The following is a 20,550-nucleotide window of genomic DNA, read 5'->3' as shown; positions in this document are numbered from 1 at the left end:
TTCTCGTGTGTGATGTGGGGTTGTTTGTTTACCTCTTAATAGTTCCATTGAGAGACAGTCTCTGAATCGTTTAGAGGTGGATCTTGTTTGAAAAAAAAAAATCTTTCTCTTAATGGTTCTAAAACCTTTTAAATGATTTTGTATCTTGGGTCTTTTCTAACCATTCAGCGCCCTGATTTCGGTGTAAATAATTACCAAACAATTATATTTCATTTTACACTATATAGTAAGAGTGTCTTAATCATTCTGATCACTTAATCGTTTTGCTCCAAATCACTCAGCAACTGTCAAACAGCCCCAAAGAATTGAAGGAAACAACATTGAAGGTTCGAGTTTTTGACTTTATAATTATGTGGGTATGTGATGAAAAATAGACTAATCATGAAACATGACTTCCATTTCCACTTATCCACCTTGAAAGTCGATAAATTTATATAACTAATGTATATGTATATGTATATGTATATGTATATGTATATGTATATGTATATGTAGGGGCCTATTCAAGGGAGAACTGAGTTGTTTGTGGTAACTGTGAGAACCAATCTCAACCAATCATTTTAATATATTAATTATAYAATTAAAATCAAATTAAAAGGGTATGTTAGTCAATTCTTAATTTAAAATTAAATTTTAATTTTTAAAATGCAACCGTTTCAAATAAAATAATTAATATTGATTTGCATTCCAAAAATAAAATATTGATAAGATTTAGTGAAATAATTTCAAAAAAAATAATCCGTTTGTGCAAACATGTTCATGATTCTGATAAATTACATGAAATCACACATATTTGTTGAAGATTGTATCCATAATATTTAAGAATGTGAAATCAATAATTTTTTTCTGCAAAAAATTCATCCTGGAGATTGATAACGTAATGAAAAACAATTGTAAAAATTCTATTGATTCTTCAATTCATGTCAATTTGATGAAGATAGTGTATATGCCAATTCTCATGAAGTAAATGTAGATGTTATGGAGGTTGTGGTATCATGTGGTACATTTTCATTCCCCAAAGGTTGTGGACACATGTGGTACCTAAAACATTCATGGATACCACAGTGATTAATGTGTYTDCAAGCAGTTTGGAAATGGGAATGTATCTATGCAAACACATGTGGTACCTATAACTATGTTAACATATGGTACATATTATTGTGTTGTTTGCATAGGTACATTTTCATTTACCAAAGGTTGTGGTTTCGTGTGGTACCTAAATCATTCATGGATACCACAATGATAAATGTTTCTGTGCAAACAGTTTGGAAATGCAAACATATGTGATATCTATGTCTGTGGTAACATGTGGTACATCTTACTGTTTTGAATTTACATATAAAAAAACAACGAGTTTTTGGTGATGCAAATGTACATCAGATACTAGGGTGTCAGATACATACGGTAGCATGTACTCCTCAAGTCCAATGATTATCCTTGTTTTAAGAGAACAAAAACATGATTTTAAATTGATTCATTATTTAAATAAGCAGGAAATACTTTGAGCCATTATGGAAAGCTAATCTAATTTTGCCCTTTTTTATTATCTCATTAAATGTCATTAATCTAATTTWRSMATYWYAYYAWTTAAGATTYTTTTCAATTTTAGCCATTGATATTTAAGATGTGTGGTTGATATTGGTTCTCACAGTTACCACAAACAATTCAGTTCTCATTTGATTAAGCCCCTGTATATGTATATGTATATGTATATGTATATGTATATGTATATGTATATGTATATGTATATGTATATGTATATGTATATGTATATGTATATGTATATGTGGTTGGCTTGTTATAGTTTGATGGGGACTAATTTTGATATGTACGAAAGTTAGAAGGTGTTGAATTGTTCTCAAGTTAAAGTACGAGTAGTCAAACTGTAACTTAAGCCTAATCCTTAACTTCATTTCTGTTTCGTGACTTTTAAGACGCAACTTCGCCCTGAGCTATCCTGTGGCTCGTCGGAATCTTCTCAGGCCGGCGAGGATGTCACTTCTAAATCACACTTCTCTGTTCTCGAACACCACCGGCAGGGAACTTCCCGTCCGGTTTGACGTGCGTAGCAGGTTAAAACACAGACAATTTCGAGTATCATGTTCGAATTCTTCTGTGTCTAGCAAGGTTAGTTGTAGCTTCACTGGATACACTCTCACTCTCATATGAAATTTTGGTGTTTATTTGTCACAAAGAGTGTATCTCGGTGCAGTGGAAGAGACCGTACACTAGCGTTTTGATTGTGCCCACCGGAGTTGGTGCTTCGATCGGAGGTTACGCCGGCGATGCTTTACCCGTGGCTCGGACCCTAGCTTCCGTCGCCGATTGCGTCATCTCTCATCCTAATGTATGTTTCTCGATTCTCTGCAATCTGTATATATCTCTCAAACTGTGATATTGACTTCTCTCCCCTTAAACCCTAGACACTAAACCCCAAATATGTGATGCTTCATGTTGAAGTGATACCTCTAAATGAACCCCATTTGGGAGTAATTTAATGTTATCATATTTTGAAGGGTAAATAGACAATTACATGTAATAAATAGACAATTACATGTAATTCGGACAAATGTCCATTTCCAAAAACTAACAGTCTTGTTCATTGATTTTGCTTTCAGACTTCGACGAATTTTTAATCAGAAGTGATATAAGACTTCTAATACCTGAAATTTCCCAGGTTCTTAACGCTGCAATGCTTTACTGGCCAATGCCGAATGTCTTGTATGTGGAAGGTTACGCTCTCGATAGGTTTGCTGAAGGCCTATGGGTACTACAGCCAGTTCACCAGAACAAGGTTTCATACGGAACCATTGCTGACCTCTTTTTATTTGGAACAAATTACGACTGTAAGACATCAGCCCTGATAAACTCAGTGGCCTCAATTGTTGTACCGTTGCTTACATCTTCACGGAAACATCCAGTCTACTCTTTGGGGTAGAGGTGTGGTCTATGTACATCTTACCATCAATGTAAATCCTGCCTCAGGTGGGATATACGGGGTTCGTTTGATTTGGTTTGTTTGATCTCGGTGAGTAAGTGTTTGTTCATACATTATTATGTCATGTAAACAGGTGGGATTGGTTCTTGATGCAGGAATCGAGGAAGAGCTACGCATTCGTCATCTACAAGTAGTTGATGCAACAAGGGCTTCTCTTGGTTTGCCGGTTCTTGACTATATTGTCACTGATACACCTCTAGAGGTAGGAAATTGGTTTCTTGAAATAGTACCGTCAAGTTTCTTGATACAAAGAGAAAAGTGCGAAAAAGTTCCAATAGTAAATGGAATAGGAATCAAGACCCATCCGTAACTTAAGTTTGAGAATATGCAGGTGGAAAAATGGGTCGATCAAAAGAGTGGGAAGGCAACAGGAAGGATAAAGCGTCCTGATTCCCTATTAAGGGCAGTACAAGCATTGTGTGATCGGAGTATGGTAAATGCTGTTGCTGTCGTGGCCCGTTTTCCAGATGATGATATTGAAGATGTGGATGACTATAGGCAAGGAAAGGTAATATTAACATAAAATGGATTGGGCACCACTGGATTTTGCATATGGGTGTGCCCACAATTTGCAGGGTTAATTAGGGGAATAGCCTTTTGACAGATTTAAGAACGTCTCTGCCTAACTGAAAATTGTTTATTCATAACATAAGAATGTCCCAAAATCTGTGAGAAGGTCATGCATTTAAAAAGTATATATCAGAAGGTTTATTCTTCTAGATGTCGGTGTTAGGCACAATTTGTGTTCAGTACTATCTTATGCTTATATTAACTCTACAGGGAATTGACCTTCTAGCAGGAGTGGAAGCCATTATAAGCCATCTAGTGGTGAAGAATTTCGCTATCCCTTGTGCACATGCACCTGCCCTATTACCTCCTCCGCTTACCCAATCTTTGTGTCCAAAATCTGCTGCCGAAGAAGTGAGTTGTGTCTCTGTTCTCTATCTACATATATACATACATGCATGCATATACATATAGGAGAGAGTTCAAATGAGAACCATAAATATTTCGAGTACAGTGAGAATCAATATATGCATACAGGGTCAGGGTCGGGGGAAAACCGCAAAAAATGAAAAACTGAGAAACATCTTGGTTTTCGTTTGGTATGTACATGTGCATACAAGTAATTTATAAGCAATTTGTCCGGTATGCACATGTGCAAAAAAAACAAAAACAACTTCCATTACTTGTATGCACATTTGCATACTCTCTAGATGAATGATACCAGGGTGTTCCTCAAATTTTCATTTTTTTGGGGGCTTTCCCCTTATCCTACCTCTATGGATATGCATACATACATAAATACATATATATTCATTTATCCATATTATCCATCAAAATATGTATATTTCAATTAGTATATTCATCGATGCATATGTACTATATATGCAAGTATGCATGCATTGGTGCATATACCCGCTTAAATTCATATAGCGTGTATGCATCAATGCATATATTGGTTCTCACAGTTCTCAATATATTTATGGCTTTCATTATATATATATATATATATATATATATATATCTAAAAAGGTTTCTTTTTGATCTTTTAAACAGTTGGGATACACATTCTTGCCATGTGTGCTTGCTGGCTTAGCTAATGCACCACAGTACCTAACCGATAAGCCAGGGTCCGGAGGAAATGATTGCATAGCAGCAAGTGATGTTGATAGTATCATTCTCCCAGCAGATGCCTGTGGAGGAGATGGTGTTCTTGCATTCGCACACAAAAGAACCAAGGTAAATAGTTCTGATTCATACATTACGTTTGTAAAAAGCATAATCGATTCTGTAACATCATAACCATTATAGCGCTGATTATGTTGCAGCCGCTTATTATTTGCGTGCAAGAGAATGAAACCGTGCTCAATGACACTCCAGATAAACTTGGAATTGATGTGGTATGTCAACATGAACTTTTTTTAAAGTATATAATTATACTCACAACGCTTTACTATTTCGGGTAGAGGTCATGTTTGCATATATCATACCTAGACTTGTTCATGGGCAGTAAAGCCTGCTAGATCCGGCCTGTCTGACCCGCTGTTCTAACGGGTCTGGACAAACATTCTAAAAATTATGGGTGGGCTCGGGTGATGACAAAAAAATTTGGACAGGCCCGCCCAGCCTTGTTATATAATTATAATAAATTAAATTTTTTTATATAATTAATATTTTATTAAAAAAAGTTTAGAAGTGGTTATGGGTTAGACTTCCTCTACTGAGTACCAACCACCTCCGAAATATATATTATATGTGAAATGTGATTTATTACATCTAGACTCTCGATCTTAATAACATTAGGTGGTTAAATATTTTGTTGTTGAGCAATCTGAATTTCGAAGGTTGATGATCTTAGAAAAAATCTAAGCTCCATATTTTGTGAAAATACCTCTTTCTTACACTGTTTACATTAGTATATTTTACGTTTTTTAGATGGAGAAAGATTATGTATTTTGAATAATTTTACATTTTACCATTTTATATAAGTTTTTAAATGTAAATCTTTTAGGCGGGTTAGCCCGTTGGCAAGTCCGACCTGTTTATAGGGTGGTATGGGCAAGTTTTCAAGCCCGCAAAAAGTGGCTTGGGTTTGCTATATTAGGCCGGTTAGACACGAAAAATATGTTGGGCTAGGCCCATGGCCCCCCCAAGCGTGCAAATGATGGCCTCTAATCTTACCTTCACCAGACCCCACCTCACCTTAGGTGGGATATACTGAGTTCATTTGGTTTGGTAATATTTATATACAACAAATATTCACGCACACTCCTCACCTATGGTGAAACTTGAATTCCGACCTCCAAGATTCTACTGGTTACCGGGATACTGCAAGTAGCATGCTTTTCTGTGTATGATTGCACATCACTTGCTTGAGGAATGACATCTTTGTTTTGCAGGTAAAGGTTTCGAACTACTGGGAAGCTATCGGAGTAGTTGCAGCTCATAAAGCTGGAGTCGATCCGAATTCGCTGAGAAGGGATAAGGTCAAGAACATTACCACAAATTCCTTACTTCATTCTAATGGTTGTGTGACCACAACATTCGCTTGATGGAACATATATATTCTTTTGAGTTCGATTAAATAGGTTCAGGGTTATATAAAATAGATTGAAATACTTCCTTGTTTACTAGTATCAGGGGCTGTTTGGCAGCTGGTTTGCTGTAAAATGATTAAGAGGCTTTCATGATATAGTGCAAAATGAAATATAATTGGTTGGTACTTGGTAATTGCTTACAATGAAATTAGGGTGTTGAATGGTTAAGGGAGACCCATGATGCAAAATCATTCAAAGGATTTTGGAACCATTAAGAGACAGATTTTTTTTACCAAACAAGATTCTCTCTTAACGATTCAGAAACTATCTATTAATGGAACTATTAAGAGATAAACAATCTGTTAGATTACTTTTTGTTTTTCTGTTATTTTTTTCATGTCAATCACATGCTATTTATGATGCAATCATGACTAGCATTTATGAACCAATAATTTTTCCATTTAATCTCCTGATTAATTTCTAGGCATTGGTAAGACTCAGAAAAGTTATTATTGCACTAAAGTTACTAATTATAGAAGCCAAGGGGTACCATCATTCAGCACTAAAGGGTCCTCATTTATGAGAACCCAAAAGCCAGATTCATTCAGCACTCTTTTTTCACGTGCTGTCAATAATGACTTATATTTTGTGCATTGATACTAGATTTTATTTGACGATCCTTCTGCCTGAATATAATCATAACCCATTTGATATAAATGGGTTATAAGCCAAAAGTCTAGTGAAATAAAATCACCTCATAGTCAACTTTCTCCTACACTCACCAAAAAAGTCGATACTTCCATAGGAGCTGTTCGGTTCGTTAAGACCTGTATGGATATAGTTGTCTGTATATTAACAGATAAGTTGTTCGGTTGTTGTACTGAATAAACAGTCTGAATATCAGAAATCACGATTTTACCCCCAACCTATATTAAACACTATTAAAGCATTTGTTTGATAAAAATGTTGAATATTTGACTTTGAATGGTTAAAAAATATCAATTCAAACCCAAATTAGAACAATTTCATTCTCAAAAATATCAAGCCCTAATATTTTTTTCAAATCTAAAATCTTTAAATTAAAGTCAAATATCAAATATTTAACTGTTTCTGGGATTTTAGATGTTATTGAGGATGAGATTGTTTGTTAAAAGAAGAGTATTGAAGTAAAAAGTTTGGCCGAATGTAGACAAGTGTTCTTCTCAAGCTGTCCAAATAAACTCTTGATTTCCAGATTAAGCCATAACCGTACAGTCATTTATAACTGAGCGAATAAGCTATATGGCTATACAGCCCAATTTAAGCCACAACCAAACAACCTCTAAGTGTCCTTGCCGCAACTTGTGAAGTGGGCATTTTTCTGAAATAACTCAAGTGCCACTTGTGGAGGTAGCGACTTTTTGGTGATTCTTGGAGGCGAAGTCGTCAATCGGAAATGGCTTAATTCCGTCAATGAACCGAATATACCTTATTAGAAAGTAGGGTCTTAAAGGAATAAGATGTACAGAGTTCTTACCTCAACCACCGACTTGTTTCCATGAAAACTTAACTTGGGTACAAAGCAAAAAGGTAGATATGCAGTCATAACTTGTACCTTACGCATCAATATATGTACATTCCAAGAAGATCCAATTATTTCGGCACTAAAGACTCCATTTATGTAGCTGAACAAAGCAATTTTGCATTTAATTATGAGAGCATCTTACAGCAATATTTCATGTGGAAGGAAATTTCCAGGCACAGAAGCCTCACATGTACAGGTTCTTTCCATTGAACAAAAAAAAATATCAAGAACCTCTGCCCTGCTGCTGCTACTTTTCATTTTGTATACAAATACAACAAATCAAAGGGTAAATTCTACCCAAAGATGGCTTTCCATTAACAACCCCAAATCAACCAATCGATGTCTAATGACCGTTATTACGCAAAAGATGCTCTTCAAAACGAAACACGAGAATCCACGTTTCACGATGACCATTGATCTGGTACCGTAAGAAAGTAACTGGTCATGGCTTTCCGGAACCTTCTCTTGTACTGTTTTGGAGAGATGATGGTTGGTGAAGCGTTCTTGGGTCCGCCCAGAATGCCTGATGCTTTCACCCATGTCTCCAGCTGTTTGTCCCATGTGTATTGTCTCATGAAATCGATGATTCCGAGAACCAATTCTTTACTCTCTTCGTCCACTCCGACAAGCAACGAGTAATCCATCACATCAATTGACTGCACATGAAAATCGTTTTCTCTAAAACACTAGAACTCAATTCTTTAACAAGTTGTATGCTTTGGTGATGTATGGTCGAATCACTACAACATAATCGTTTTCTCTAAAACACTAGAACTCAATTCTTTCAAAAGTGTCCTAAAAAACTAGTTAGGATGTCCAAAAACGCCCTCTCAACTTATTGTAAAACCTTTACATATGCACAAATGTCCAAAAACATATGCGTGATCGATTTTGTTGTAGTGAATGATAAAGTTTCTTTTTTTGAGATGATTAAGGGGGAAAGGAAACATCATATCATACCGCTAAGAAAGATGTGTCATTCCAAACAGCTCTTTCGAGGCTTCGCTTAGCTTTGCTTCCTAGAAAGATGGGCTTCGTTCGTAAAGCCTCCAATAAGTTCATATCGAGCAGTGTTTTGTTCGTTCCTGTCATATCTGAGTTATAACGAGACCTTGCCGACCCCTTCAAATCGTAAACCCGACATATATTTCTCTTGTAAAACAAATTCTCCATCACCATCACATGCATTTTCGCTTCTTTCCCACCCTTCAAATGCTTCACAGTAACCTATCACCACAAAAACATCGTCAAGATAAACCAAACCAACTCACTATATCCGGCTCGGAAGCATGCCCTCTAACCCCAAAGGGTAGAGCAGCTGTTTCAGTCAAGACCACCCCCCCCCCCCCAAAAAAAAAAACCTTAGTGCAAAATCATCATTAAAATCACATACAGAAAGAATTTCATGACTTATTTTCGCTATTTGATCAGGGAAAACATTAGACCTGATAAATGCCGACGATTTTAGCAAGACAAGTTGGGCTTCCTGAGTTGAGCGAATCCGTCAAGTACTTGAAATATTGCGGTGCGAATTCCTCGAACGATTCAAGTTCAGTTTTCGTAACTTGCTTGATTATGAATCGTTCATCCAACGATTTTGCGAAATACACGTTGCTTTTCCCTCCTTGCGCGCTCCATCTCTTGCATCGGCTCAAAGACCGCATGTAATCGACTTCACTCGGACAACATTTCTTCCGGAGAGCATCAAACTGCTTTGCAAAATAACATGTCACTGAGAATTTGACCTTTCCACCGGGTCCCGATTCGTCCTCAAACGGAATCGTTAAATGATGAGAACTTTTGGCATCGGTAAACAATGATACTGCTGTTGAAGGATCTTCTGATCCATAGTTACCGTATTGCATGTAATCGAGATCGACAGAGCCAAAAGATTGCCAAGCTGAAAGCTTTGAAGCCACGGAATGATTTCTATTGAGATGAGGTTTATCGGCAAACCATTCTTCGTACTCCTTAGAAGCAAGGGCGTACGATATTATGCTCGTGGGCTCGTTGTCATAAACAGCAATCACTGCGTTTTGACCACCGTAAGGAAGCATCAATCGAGCACCTTCAGGGAGAAAAGATGTTGCGGAAATGAACAACGGTTTCGTCCCCCTTAAGAATTCCGACTTCGGATCTTCACTGGGAAAATTTTGAGAGTAACTCCGGTGTATGTTGCAATTGGGATCCTGAAAGGATCGAAGAGTCAAGAAAGGCAGTTCTTTCGTGAATCTTTCTTGAAGGGTGATGGCGGAATCGAAGGAATAAACCCTAGCAGGCGTGGAAGTCAGCCTTCGAAAATGTGGATTATGGGATTGATTTCTTTGTCTCGACAAAGACGATTCGTGCCCGTCTGTCGGTGAATTATGGGACGCAACTCTCAACGGTCCCGCCCATGCGGAATCGATCTTGTCGGATAGAAACGATGCGGCAGAAATGTGCCCTTCTTCGAATTGATCAGACGAGATTGATTCAGATTCCTCAAAATCACGAGGGGATCCATCCGTTTCCTCAATTTGATTCGGTTCTGAATCATCGGCTGCACGACCATGATCAACAGTATGTTCAAAAGTCGAAAAACATCTCCGGTGTTTGACCTCCACTTTTGATCCAGCATCATATGTTGGTTTGGAATTATATATAGAATTCAGGGACGATACCCTCCGATCCCAAACATGCAAACCGATCATGAGAGAATGTCTCAAACGGTTAAGTTCAAATACGTCTATTTCGTCCCTATGATCCTCAACAGACTCTTCGCCGCAAGGTTGAAGAAGATCCTATTTCAAGAAACGGAACAAGTGAGTCATAAATCACGGGATCAAACAAAATATTTTTGAATTGTGATTCAGGAAAGTCTACTTACGGTATAAACATTTCTTTCTTTAATTAGCATCTCTTTTAACTCCTTCACATGCTTACTTAACTCGCCGGAATCTAAAATCCCGTCACCATCAGAGATGCTCTTCTGTTCGGTCCGATGTAATACATCTAATATCTCATCATACAAGCCTTCTGTCTTGCTCAAAAGCTAATCTCCACAAAACAAAGAAAGTTAGCATCATGTTCATTTGAAGTTCATGTCAAATATCAATAAGAATAGCAAATTTGGACCTCTGATACGTCCTTCTTTAACCAATCCTGTTGAGCATGGCCACTAAACTGTAGTACAGATGGCGGCAAACGGACAGAAAGAATATCGATTGGAGAGTAGCGGAAAAATACAACCATACTGCCCAAACTGTAGGGCAAATAAAAGTTAGACTATTCACTTGCATATGAACATATATACTTACATGTATATATACATATGAAGAAGTTTGGTTCATGTGAGAACCGTATATATGCCGAGAACCGAGGAACCAACTATTTCATTTATTATTCATGATGAATGCCGTGATAGATATCCATAACGAAAATTATCCATAATGAAGATAGATGATGATAAATGCATGATATCATGAATAATGAAAACGAATATTCATGGTTATTAATTATGACTAATGCATGAAATAGTTGTTCCCCAGTCAAGATATTTACGGTTCGAAGGAACTAGATAGGCAGTTAGAAAGACAGTATTACCCATAGAAACGTAGGCAGTCTCTTTGCAGAGAATGACCACAGCCAGCAATGCGGTTAGCCGTTGCATGGTTTGAAAAACTAAGTTCCAAAAACTTCCCAAAAGAAAGCCCCCAGGCAGCCTCAGACATGACCACTCTGTGAGTTGCTGGTGGCACCCCATCTACATGGGCACATCTGAGACACCGATGCCACATCCATATCTTTCCGTCTTTCTCCCCAGGTAGCTTCAGAGATGGAAGTCGTCTAACATTGATCGTTAGGTTTCCCTGCTGGTGTGTATAGCATATGACATGGGCTTCAGCTGCTTCGTTACACGATCGACACAATGATGCCTGCATAACAACCCATCCCCGATGGATAGAAAGGTAGATTTGTTAGTTCTTTATAAGTCCGTATGCATTAAAGATAAAGAATTAATATGGGTGATGGGTCAACTGTACCTGATCAAAAAGATCATCTTGGAGGTACCTTCCAAGTGGCTTATCGAAGCAGCCATAGAATTTTATACGCAAGAGTCTCGATCGTTCACATACGGTACCATTCAATACACAGCGGCTAGAAAATGATACTAATATGCTCTGATTGTTATCGGTTGCTGAATAGTATTCATTTGAACCATCGATCACTTCAAGTCTTTCAACCTTTTCCAGCTCCGTTGATTCAATTGATATGATTTCTTCCACGTTAAGTCTTGAGCACTCTAAAGCTCCGCCACCATCTAATGGATCAGAGACCGTATGGACACCTCCATCCGTCATCAGATCGGAGTTTTGATGGTCAACAACTAAATCATGTCCCTCGAATCTCGGGGAGTTGGCAACTTCTGATGGCGAGAGAACTGTAGAACTAGAAATAGCGGATATAGCATTATCAGCATTCGACCTTTCGGGCACTGCTATGTTGGGCTTTACCGTTGTTTTAGGTAAACTAGCACCCTCATCGGCCAGGAAAGAAGTTTCCAGGGACAAATGATAAGCGGCAAACACAGCATACTGAACAACATGTTTGACTTTCTTCAATTCTTCGCGACACGAACCTTTTAGCAAGACCTACAAAAATATGAAGGATTAGTCAAATGATGCAATCAAATCATACTTTCGAGTGGGATATACTGTGTTCGTTTCGTTTCGTTTGGTTTATACAATCAAATTGCCCATATATGAAAGACGGGAGATGGAAATGTTACCGTGCAACCCAACCGCCTGGGGCAACCATCGAAAAACATCAAGGTCTTGGATGGCTTCTTGGTGGACAGATTGGCAGCTTCATGCACTTCAGAGAACTTTTCCAAACGGAATAGCTCACATTGGCCTAGTCTTGTGGTAGAGATCTTATCGACAGATGGAGTTATCGGAGTGCCGGTGCACCTTGCTATACGCTCCAATAAAGACCGTTTGACATTCGAAACCAATGAGATCTCCTTGGCCAAAAGATACTCTTGTGCATATGAAGATACACTCTTTTCTACCAGTAACACATTCGGACGACGGGCCTCTATTCTTGAAACAATCGTCTTCAGATGATCCATTTCCTGTTTCAAGGTAAAGTATATTGACTAATATTAGTTTCATAGATCTCCGAAAGCAAAAGATTTAACAGATGGTACAAAAAGCCATTAACTCCTCAAATATTCCTCAATCATGAGAGATTATCGAAGATTATAAACAACCTGCTGTAGTAGGGCCTCAATAGAAGCAAGCTGATTGTGAGACCTCTGATACTCGAGTGCTCCTCCTAAAATAAGCAACCGAGGGTTCTTGTACTGTGAAGTCATGCGTTTATGCTTTATATTTTTTGTACAAACTACACCTTTAACAAATGTGCTGCATAAAGAAAAATGTATAAGTAACGATAATCTTTCTATTATATGACGAGATTTGGAGAATCTTCGTTTTGTCAAAATGCGTATTCTGTCAACGAGTATATTCATCAATGATTATCTACTATGTATGTAAGTATGTATATATGCATTGATGCATATACTCACTGAAATTCATATAGTGTATATGCATCAATGCATATATTAATTCTTAAAGTTCTCAAAATATTTATGGTTCTCATTTGATCTTTTCCCTAGTTACCTTTCATTAGGACTTCCTGATGCTATACATTTAATCTTTACATAATCACCAGGGTCCATGCTGCCGCCTCTGCTGGTATCTGGTTTCACATAGTTTGCTGCTTGCCATGCTAACGATGTTATTATGTCAAGCCACTCATCTGCTGCTGTGAACTCCGATTGTAATAACTGCGACACGAGAGCTCTAAAATGACCCTGAACTACATTTTCCAATGGCTTCTTGTGTTCCATGTTTTTGCCATTTTCAGGAAGAAGGCTCATAAGTGGATCACTAGACGAGAAAACAGCACTCGTTGCTCCCATTTCATCATCATCGTCATCATCGGCATATGAAAAGAAACTGGTTTCTTCATCATCTGGTGGCAGAGGAAACCAAATAAGACCATTCTTTTCAAGATCTAATGGCTTGTGTGAAGTCTCGTATTGGTCCCTAAATATTGACAAATCATCATTAGTGGTATTATCAGGTTCCTCGGTCCCATGTTGGTGGCTTTTTAAAACAGCCACAGGTTCTTGGTCAAAGCAACCATCATTTAGCGACCTAGGAGTTCCCTGATCTTCGAGCTGTACAGAATGTCTACGTCTACTGGAAGTAAAGTGACTCCTAGAGGGGCTGTCCGAAGGACTTGAACCAACAGACATGAAACTGTAAAATTCATGTCGGGTATTCACACTACTGGAATCTACATCTGAGGTATCACGACTATACGGGCTGAAGATGTTTTTTGAAGAATCCTCTGCCTCGTCTTCATCACTCCTACAGTCACCAGAAAAACTGAAATTCAGATAATAAAATAAGAGATTGAGAATATTAGAGCATAGAAATAAATGAATCTGAACTATTGTTCAAAATACTTTAATTTCATCAGTTCTCTAAACAAAAAGAGAAAATAAAACAGCAAAAGACACAGTAGGATATAAATATGTAGTTAATTTGTGTTAGATGATATGTAAAACTGCCCAACATATTGGGTTCAGATTTATTCTGGATTATAAAGTTGACTCTTTTAGTAAAAAGAAAATTTACATTCTAACCCCATTGCGGACTGTTCGTTCCTTCAGACCACTGTATAACCCAACTTCTTTCAACAGATTATGGATATAAACTATGGTTCAAGAATTAGAAATCACTTTCGGTGATCTTATGACATATTTTTGATATTATTCATGATGAAAAGTTCCATAATATGATCAAACTGTTAAAGATAGAAACTTTGATTAAATCTGAACACATAAAAGCTAATTACATACAAGGTACCATATCAAAATCAACAAAAGATTCTTGAAAGAAATACAAAAAGTTGAATGTAAAGAAGAATCTGCACCTGCTCAGGGAGCGGCGAACGGATACTGCTTGAAGAGAGGAACCATCAAATCTTTCATGGACATAATTTGGTGAAGGTGGTTCCGGGCTTTGTCGAGGTGAATCAGAAGGATGTATCTTATGACTAAACTTTCCCCCAAATTTTTGTTTAACATCAAAATCAGCACAAAATTTGCAAGATCGGATGTTGAGCCCAGCTTGTGTGCCACTTTTGGATTCAACAACAACAAAAGAACCATATCCCTGCACACAACTTTCGCAAAACAATCGGCTACATCTTCGGCAGTGGTAACCGAGGCAAGACTCGGAGACACTCATTTCGCATTGGCAACACATAGCAGAAACACCATCAGCCATTTTGACTTCAACAGACATAGAAGTTAGATCACTTCTTCCCCAATAAATCCAAGATCTAACCTTTTCAATCAAATCTAGTAGTGTGTTATCAGGTACTCCCATCAAATATCAAATCCACCCCCAATAAAGATCATATCCCAATTCTTCTTCTATCCTAAGTCAATAAAACTATCAAAGAGAAAACCTTAAAACCCAAAAACTAAAAAAACAACTTGGGTTTTTTTTTTTAACTTTTTAGACTGTTTAAGAAGCCTATGAAGTTATAAGATGAAGATTGATGTTTTTTTTTTCTTTTGTAAATGGAAAGATTCAAGAAAGGAACAAAAAGGTCTCCTTGAAATCAGAAAACATCTCAAATAAGGAATGTATTTACACAGATCCTGTTACTATAATGACACATACACAACTCCTGAAAGATTCAAGACGAAGACAATAACAACAAAGAACAAACGAGTATTTCTTTTTCTTCCTTTCTTCAATATCTATATATAAAACCCCACAAAAGATAACCCCAGCTAGCCAATCCCAGAATCATCAAGATTAGAAGTTTCCAAAATCAATTGGAACATCAAACACACGAGATCCAGAGCTTAATCACCAAAAAGGAAGATAACTCGAATCCCTTGGTTAAACCAAAAAAATAAAATACTCAGGAAGGGTTATGAACTTTTGATCAACGAGGGTCAGAAGAAAAAGTAACAAACCCCCACAGTGAAACCAACAAAAGAACTCACAGAAAACCTCAATTTCCTCCAATAATAAGAGGTCTCCAAGTCACAACTGGCAAAGCAAATATCAAATCAAATGATTAACGAGTAAGGGGGCGTATAAGAAGAGTTCAAAGAACACAGAGGACGAGGATGAAAAGCAGGAACAGATAGAGTACGGAGAAGGTTCCCTTTCTAATGGAGGAAGAGTTTAGGGCTCGCATCTCCATATGAAATTGAATCATCTGCTGTTGTTTCTTCTTTTTCTTGAGCAAAAACAACGCTTTTTCTTCTTGCTTTCCCGAATTTCGCGGCAATGCTTTCATTTTCACTACTCAACTACATTTAATTTATACATATACACACGCATACACTCAAATCCCCCCCTTATTCTATTCTTCGTAGTCGTTTGTGTTTCTAACCCTAATTTCTCTCTCTTTCTCTTTTAGACTGTCGCAATCTCTATCTAATCTAATCGAATCTTTACAAGGGTTTTGTAATTGAACCCCCCATTGGAAAGCGATAACTTTCCCTTTTTGAATATTTCACTTTACCCCCCTCAAGTTCTCCCCGATATATGTTACTTCCCTTCGTTTAAATAAATATCCATATTTCTGACTTATGTTCATGTTTGTCTGTGTACCCGTGCAATGTGGTGGGAGCCGTGAATTTTAATGATTTTGAAGTTTTGCTAGTTTTATTAGAGAAGATTTAACGATGATATAAGTTACATTTGGTCTTTACGTATTAATAAATTTTAAATAAATAAGAATTGTTCCAATTACAGTATATCGATGAAAAAATTGTATGACAGTTTAAAATCCAACATATTTAAACGACTCCACAAATGTGTTCGATTTACACCAAGAGCAAAGAATCAAGAGATCGAGAGCGAGACCAAGAGTTCTATAACAATTGAATGGGAAATAAATGAGAGAACTCTTAATAACTCATGGTGAATATCAATTTGAATCTCACCTTGGGGTGGAGAGAAGACATAGAGATATGAGAGGGTGAATCCATGAGTGAAAAGTGTCAAAAGTCTCTTGAGAACATGAAAAGAAAATGTAATAATTTGCATTGGTAACTTGTACCATATGTTATTTTAATTGTAGATTAAGAGATTTTAAGACTGAATGCATAAGTAGTAGTACTTAATGCATTATGGGTTATTTTTAAGACTTTGTGCATAAATGTATAGTACTTTGTGCATTGAACATTATTTTTAAGACTTCTGATAAATCTGGTTTATAAGGTAGCATGGATAAGTGTCAAGTTTCAAATATACTCTTCATTTAAGACACACATATGCTTAATCACGTGATCCCATTTTTCTTATCTATCTGCATTTTAAATTTATCCTACAGTTTCAGAATGTTCATTGGTTTCAAAAACTTCCATCAATGCCTTGTTTAAATTTTATTTTAAGTCTGCATCCATATCTGATTCAAATTAGTAGCTGTAATATTTTTCATTTGAGTAATTAAATGCTCGTTTCATTCACCCCAGATACAAACTAAGCAACATTTACTACTCATGGAACCTCTTAAAGAATTGAGGGGTCAAAACAGAATTTCGTTCAACATGAGGGGTCAGATTTGATTTTGTAATTGCTTTGAGGTTTTAATATTGTTAAAACTACAGGGGCCTCGAAATAAATAACAAGTACTTTAGGGACTTTTTTATAAATTACTTTAATACAGTGGTTTGGTATTGTACCATTGGTCAGTTGGGAATTTAAAGTAATCAGTCTGTCCACTCAGCAGCAGCAGTATTCTGATTTGATTTTGATTACTATCCTCATTGATTTTAAGGTGCAGTTAATTATCAAAACCATATAAAATTGAAAATGTAAATAAATATATTTCATAAAGAGATTGATTAATGATAAAATCAATTAGAGGTTGTTTACTTGCGGCTTAATTAGGCTTATTGGTTTATTTGTCTTATTCGCATAGTTTATTTGGGTTGTTTACTTACGGCTTATTCGTATAGAACATGGCTTAATCGTACAGATAGAAATGGTGTGTTGTCTATATTCAGCCACAAAAATGACACATCTACTTCTTATTTAAAACACCGCCTCCTTCCTATATGAGACACCCCATCTTCGGGCTCTTTATGATTTTTTTTTATGTTTAAATAATTAATATTGGGAGGTAAATCGGTCATTTATATTATTCAGACTGTTGGTTCAAATAAAAAAAGTAAACAACAACATTCATTTATCCAGACAGACAAATTTATCCATGCATGACTTAATAAAAAATTTGGTAAACAGCTCATTAGTCTCACACACAAACAAATGAGAAGACATTCTAGAGTTGACTTAATGGTTGAGACTAGCGGATAGATACGTTCAAATTAGTTTAATTGAACCATTAATGTAAATTGTGTCTGAATGCATGTTTATGCGGGAAAATAAGATAACCGACTCACCAGAAGATGACACGTGTCACCCAAGTTACTTATTTATTAGGTGTATAGATGATGGACTAACAAAGATCAAACACCTCAGTCATATAACTACATCGTATAAGAGTTACGTTATAGTTTTCCAAAATCATATTATAAAAAGACGGAATCAGTCAAGAGGATCAGATCAAATACTTCATAATTGTTGTCAATATACGTAAAGCCATTGACATAGTAGCCATTTCACGTCCTTGTTTGATACAACAGACCTCCACCATCGTTGAGGTTGCCTAGGGAACCTATTGTTGACCAAAAACAAAACCGACAAGATCCTGGTTTATGTAACGACATTGCCGATGTTCATCACCATTTGAAGCTGGAAACTGAAACCACTGTGTGAAACCCAATCCGAAGGAAGCAATGACAAATGAGAGCATGAACAACATCGTTAACAAGATATTTTATGAGACGTGTAGATGTTGAGATTTGGATGGGGACGTGGTGATCAAAACATGACAAATTAATGGACAAGACGAAGACAAACAAGACATTCTATTCGTATAATCAAAACGGAGCCACAATACAAAATTTCCTAATCCATCAAAACGAAAATTTCACAACAGCATTACATCAAGGATTTTACAAGAATAAACATGTTTTATATTAAAACAGATATAAGTTCGATTAAACACACATGCATATATGTATATACAAAACTGATTATATATATATATATATATATATATAGGGTTGGGTTCACATGAGACAAAGAGTTTTTCGTGAGACCCGTAAGACCAATTTATATTCATTGATCAAATTTATAAACTAATGATCTAATGGTCTAAATTTGCAATGTGGCAATTTTGTAATTATTGAGAAGTCTCGTGACGTTTATAAATGTTCAGATCTGACGATTGTAAATCTAATCCAATGATTGAGAATTGGTCTTACGGGTCTCACGAAAAATCATTGGTCTCACATGATCCCAAGTCTATATATATATCTGTGGATGTGATGGAATATAAAATTTTATAATCTAAAAATGAAAATTTGATGCGGTTCTTAAAAAAATTCGATTTTTTTAGTATATAATATTTATATACGGTAAATGTAACAAATAAATTTATACACCATTCTCATATTTGATGAATTTGAATCATTGACCTCCTAGTAGGTCAAATATTGTGATACCGCTAGGCTAAAAGCCCTAAAATTCCAAATTTATGTTTAAACAAAATATAGATTACAATTATCAACTATTATAGACATCGGTGCATAAATGACTAATTAAAGTGATGAACGATTTTGTTTTTTTTATTTATGGAAAAGTAAAAAAAAAAAACAATGGTTTTAGTGTTTGGAATTATTAAGTTATTGGACAATGTTTTGGAACAAATAAGTCATTGGACATTCCAAAACTTATTAAATAACTTATTTGACATTCCAAAACATGTTAGATGCAATCTTATGACCTATACAATATATTGGTTAATATGGTAAAATAATGGAAAATGTCTGGGGAAAAAAAAACCAATAGACTTTCATATTTTGAACGATTAAGTCCCTAAATATTTTTTAAACCAAAAAAGTATTTATACTTATAAAATGAAATAAATATATCAAAAAAATACTTACATTTAAAAAAATATTATTGATGAAATTTATTTTAATTAAAAATAAAATATTTCTATTAGTGATTTTCAAATTAAAAAAAAATATTTAAAAAAATTACTGATGAAATTTATTTGAATTAAAAATAAAATAAATAGTTTAATGCAAAATGATTAAGAGACTCTCATAATATAATGCAAAATAAAATATAATTGTTTACAATGAAATTAGGGCGCTGAATGATTAAGAGAGACACATGATACAAAATCATTCAGAGGGTTTTAAAATCATTAAGATGAAGATTTTTTTGCCAAACAATATTCACTTCTTAACGATTCATATGTTGCTTCTTAATAGAACTATTAAGAGGTAAACAAACAACTCATAATTAAAGAAATGAATGATTTTGATATCTTTTAGCCGACTTCTAGAAAAAAAATTCACTATAATAAAAAAACAATAAAAAATAATCAAATACTTACGGATCTTGTATTTGTGTACTCATTTCTGCGTGCTAAAGTTTTAATCGTATTACTTTTACATAATAAATGTATCATTTGACTTTGAATAATTATAACACCAAATTGTATATTTTTTGGTTCCTTTCACGTTTTTTTTCTAAAAATCTTGTTTGTTTTATTTTTATTAAATAATATTTCAAATGTTTTAAAAATTGTTGTGGGCACATATATTCTTTTTCTATGCCTAATATTTTATGTGAAAAGAGCTTGTTAAAGGGCTTTTTTTAAACCATGAAGTTATGATAAACTTGAGAATTTGTATGTCATTGTTATTTTATATGATTTTTTTCATCTAAAACTAGAATTTATAATATTGATTAACATATATTTGTTTCACAATGTAAACATTT

At 35.6% G+C, this 20,550-nt stretch overlaps 2 protein-coding genes across 5 annotated transcripts; one reads left to right on the top strand and one right to left on the bottom strand.

Annotated features, from left to right (window-relative positions):
- The first annotated feature begins 1,955 nt into the window (after positions 1-1,955).
- On the top strand, positions 1,956-6,198 carry LOC112523177 (uncharacterized lipoprotein syc1174_c-like). Its single transcript, XM_025132668.1, has 9 exons — positions 1,956-2,127; positions 2,213-2,347; positions 2,678-2,794; positions 3,072-3,200; positions 3,330-3,506; positions 3,779-3,919; positions 4,559-4,741; positions 4,831-4,902; positions 5,902-6,198. Exons 1-9 carry the CDS (start codon positions 1,993-1,995, stop codon positions 6,052-6,054), a joined length of 1,242 nt encoding a protein of 413 aa, XP_024988436.1. The 5' UTR covers positions 1,956-1,992; the 3' UTR covers positions 6,055-6,198.
- A 1,496-nt stretch (positions 6,199-7,694) lies between these two features.
- Positions 7,695-16,091, bottom strand: LOC112522466 (putative 1-phosphatidylinositol-3-phosphate 5-kinase FAB1C). 4 transcript variants are annotated; one of them, XM_025131588.1, is made up of 11 exons: positions 14,591-16,091; positions 13,267-14,040; positions 12,855-13,008; positions 12,372-12,716; positions 11,626-12,234; positions 11,186-11,535; positions 10,718-10,844; positions 10,470-10,634; positions 9,049-10,383; positions 8,564-8,830; positions 7,695-8,259 (listed from the first exon to the last, which is right to left on the bottom strand). In XM_025131588.1, the coding sequence occupies exons 1-11, from the start codon at positions 15,046-15,048 to the stop codon at positions 8,005-8,007; spliced, it is 4,839 nt and encodes a 1,612-aa protein (XP_024987356.1). In that variant the 5' UTR covers positions 15,049-16,091; the 3' UTR covers positions 7,695-8,004. The 4 variants fall into 4 exon arrangements, with proteins under 4 accessions (XP_024987356.1, XP_024987357.1, XP_024987358.1 ...); XM_025131589.1 differs by having other exon boundaries at positions 7,770-8,259; positions 11,186-11,517; XM_025131590.1 differs by having other exon boundaries at positions 7,770-8,259; positions 13,267-14,022.
- Positions 16,092-20,550: the final 4,459 nt, after the last annotated feature.

The sequence above is a fragment of the Cynara cardunculus genome (assembly GCF_001531365.2).
Source record: "Cynara cardunculus var. scolymus isolate 2C chromosome LG 12, CcrdV1, whole genome shotgun sequence".
Classification (NCBI taxonomy): Eukaryota; Viridiplantae; Streptophyta; class Magnoliopsida; order Asterales; family Asteraceae; genus Cynara; species Cynara cardunculus.
This window is presented reverse-complemented; position numbering and strand designations above follow the sequence as displayed.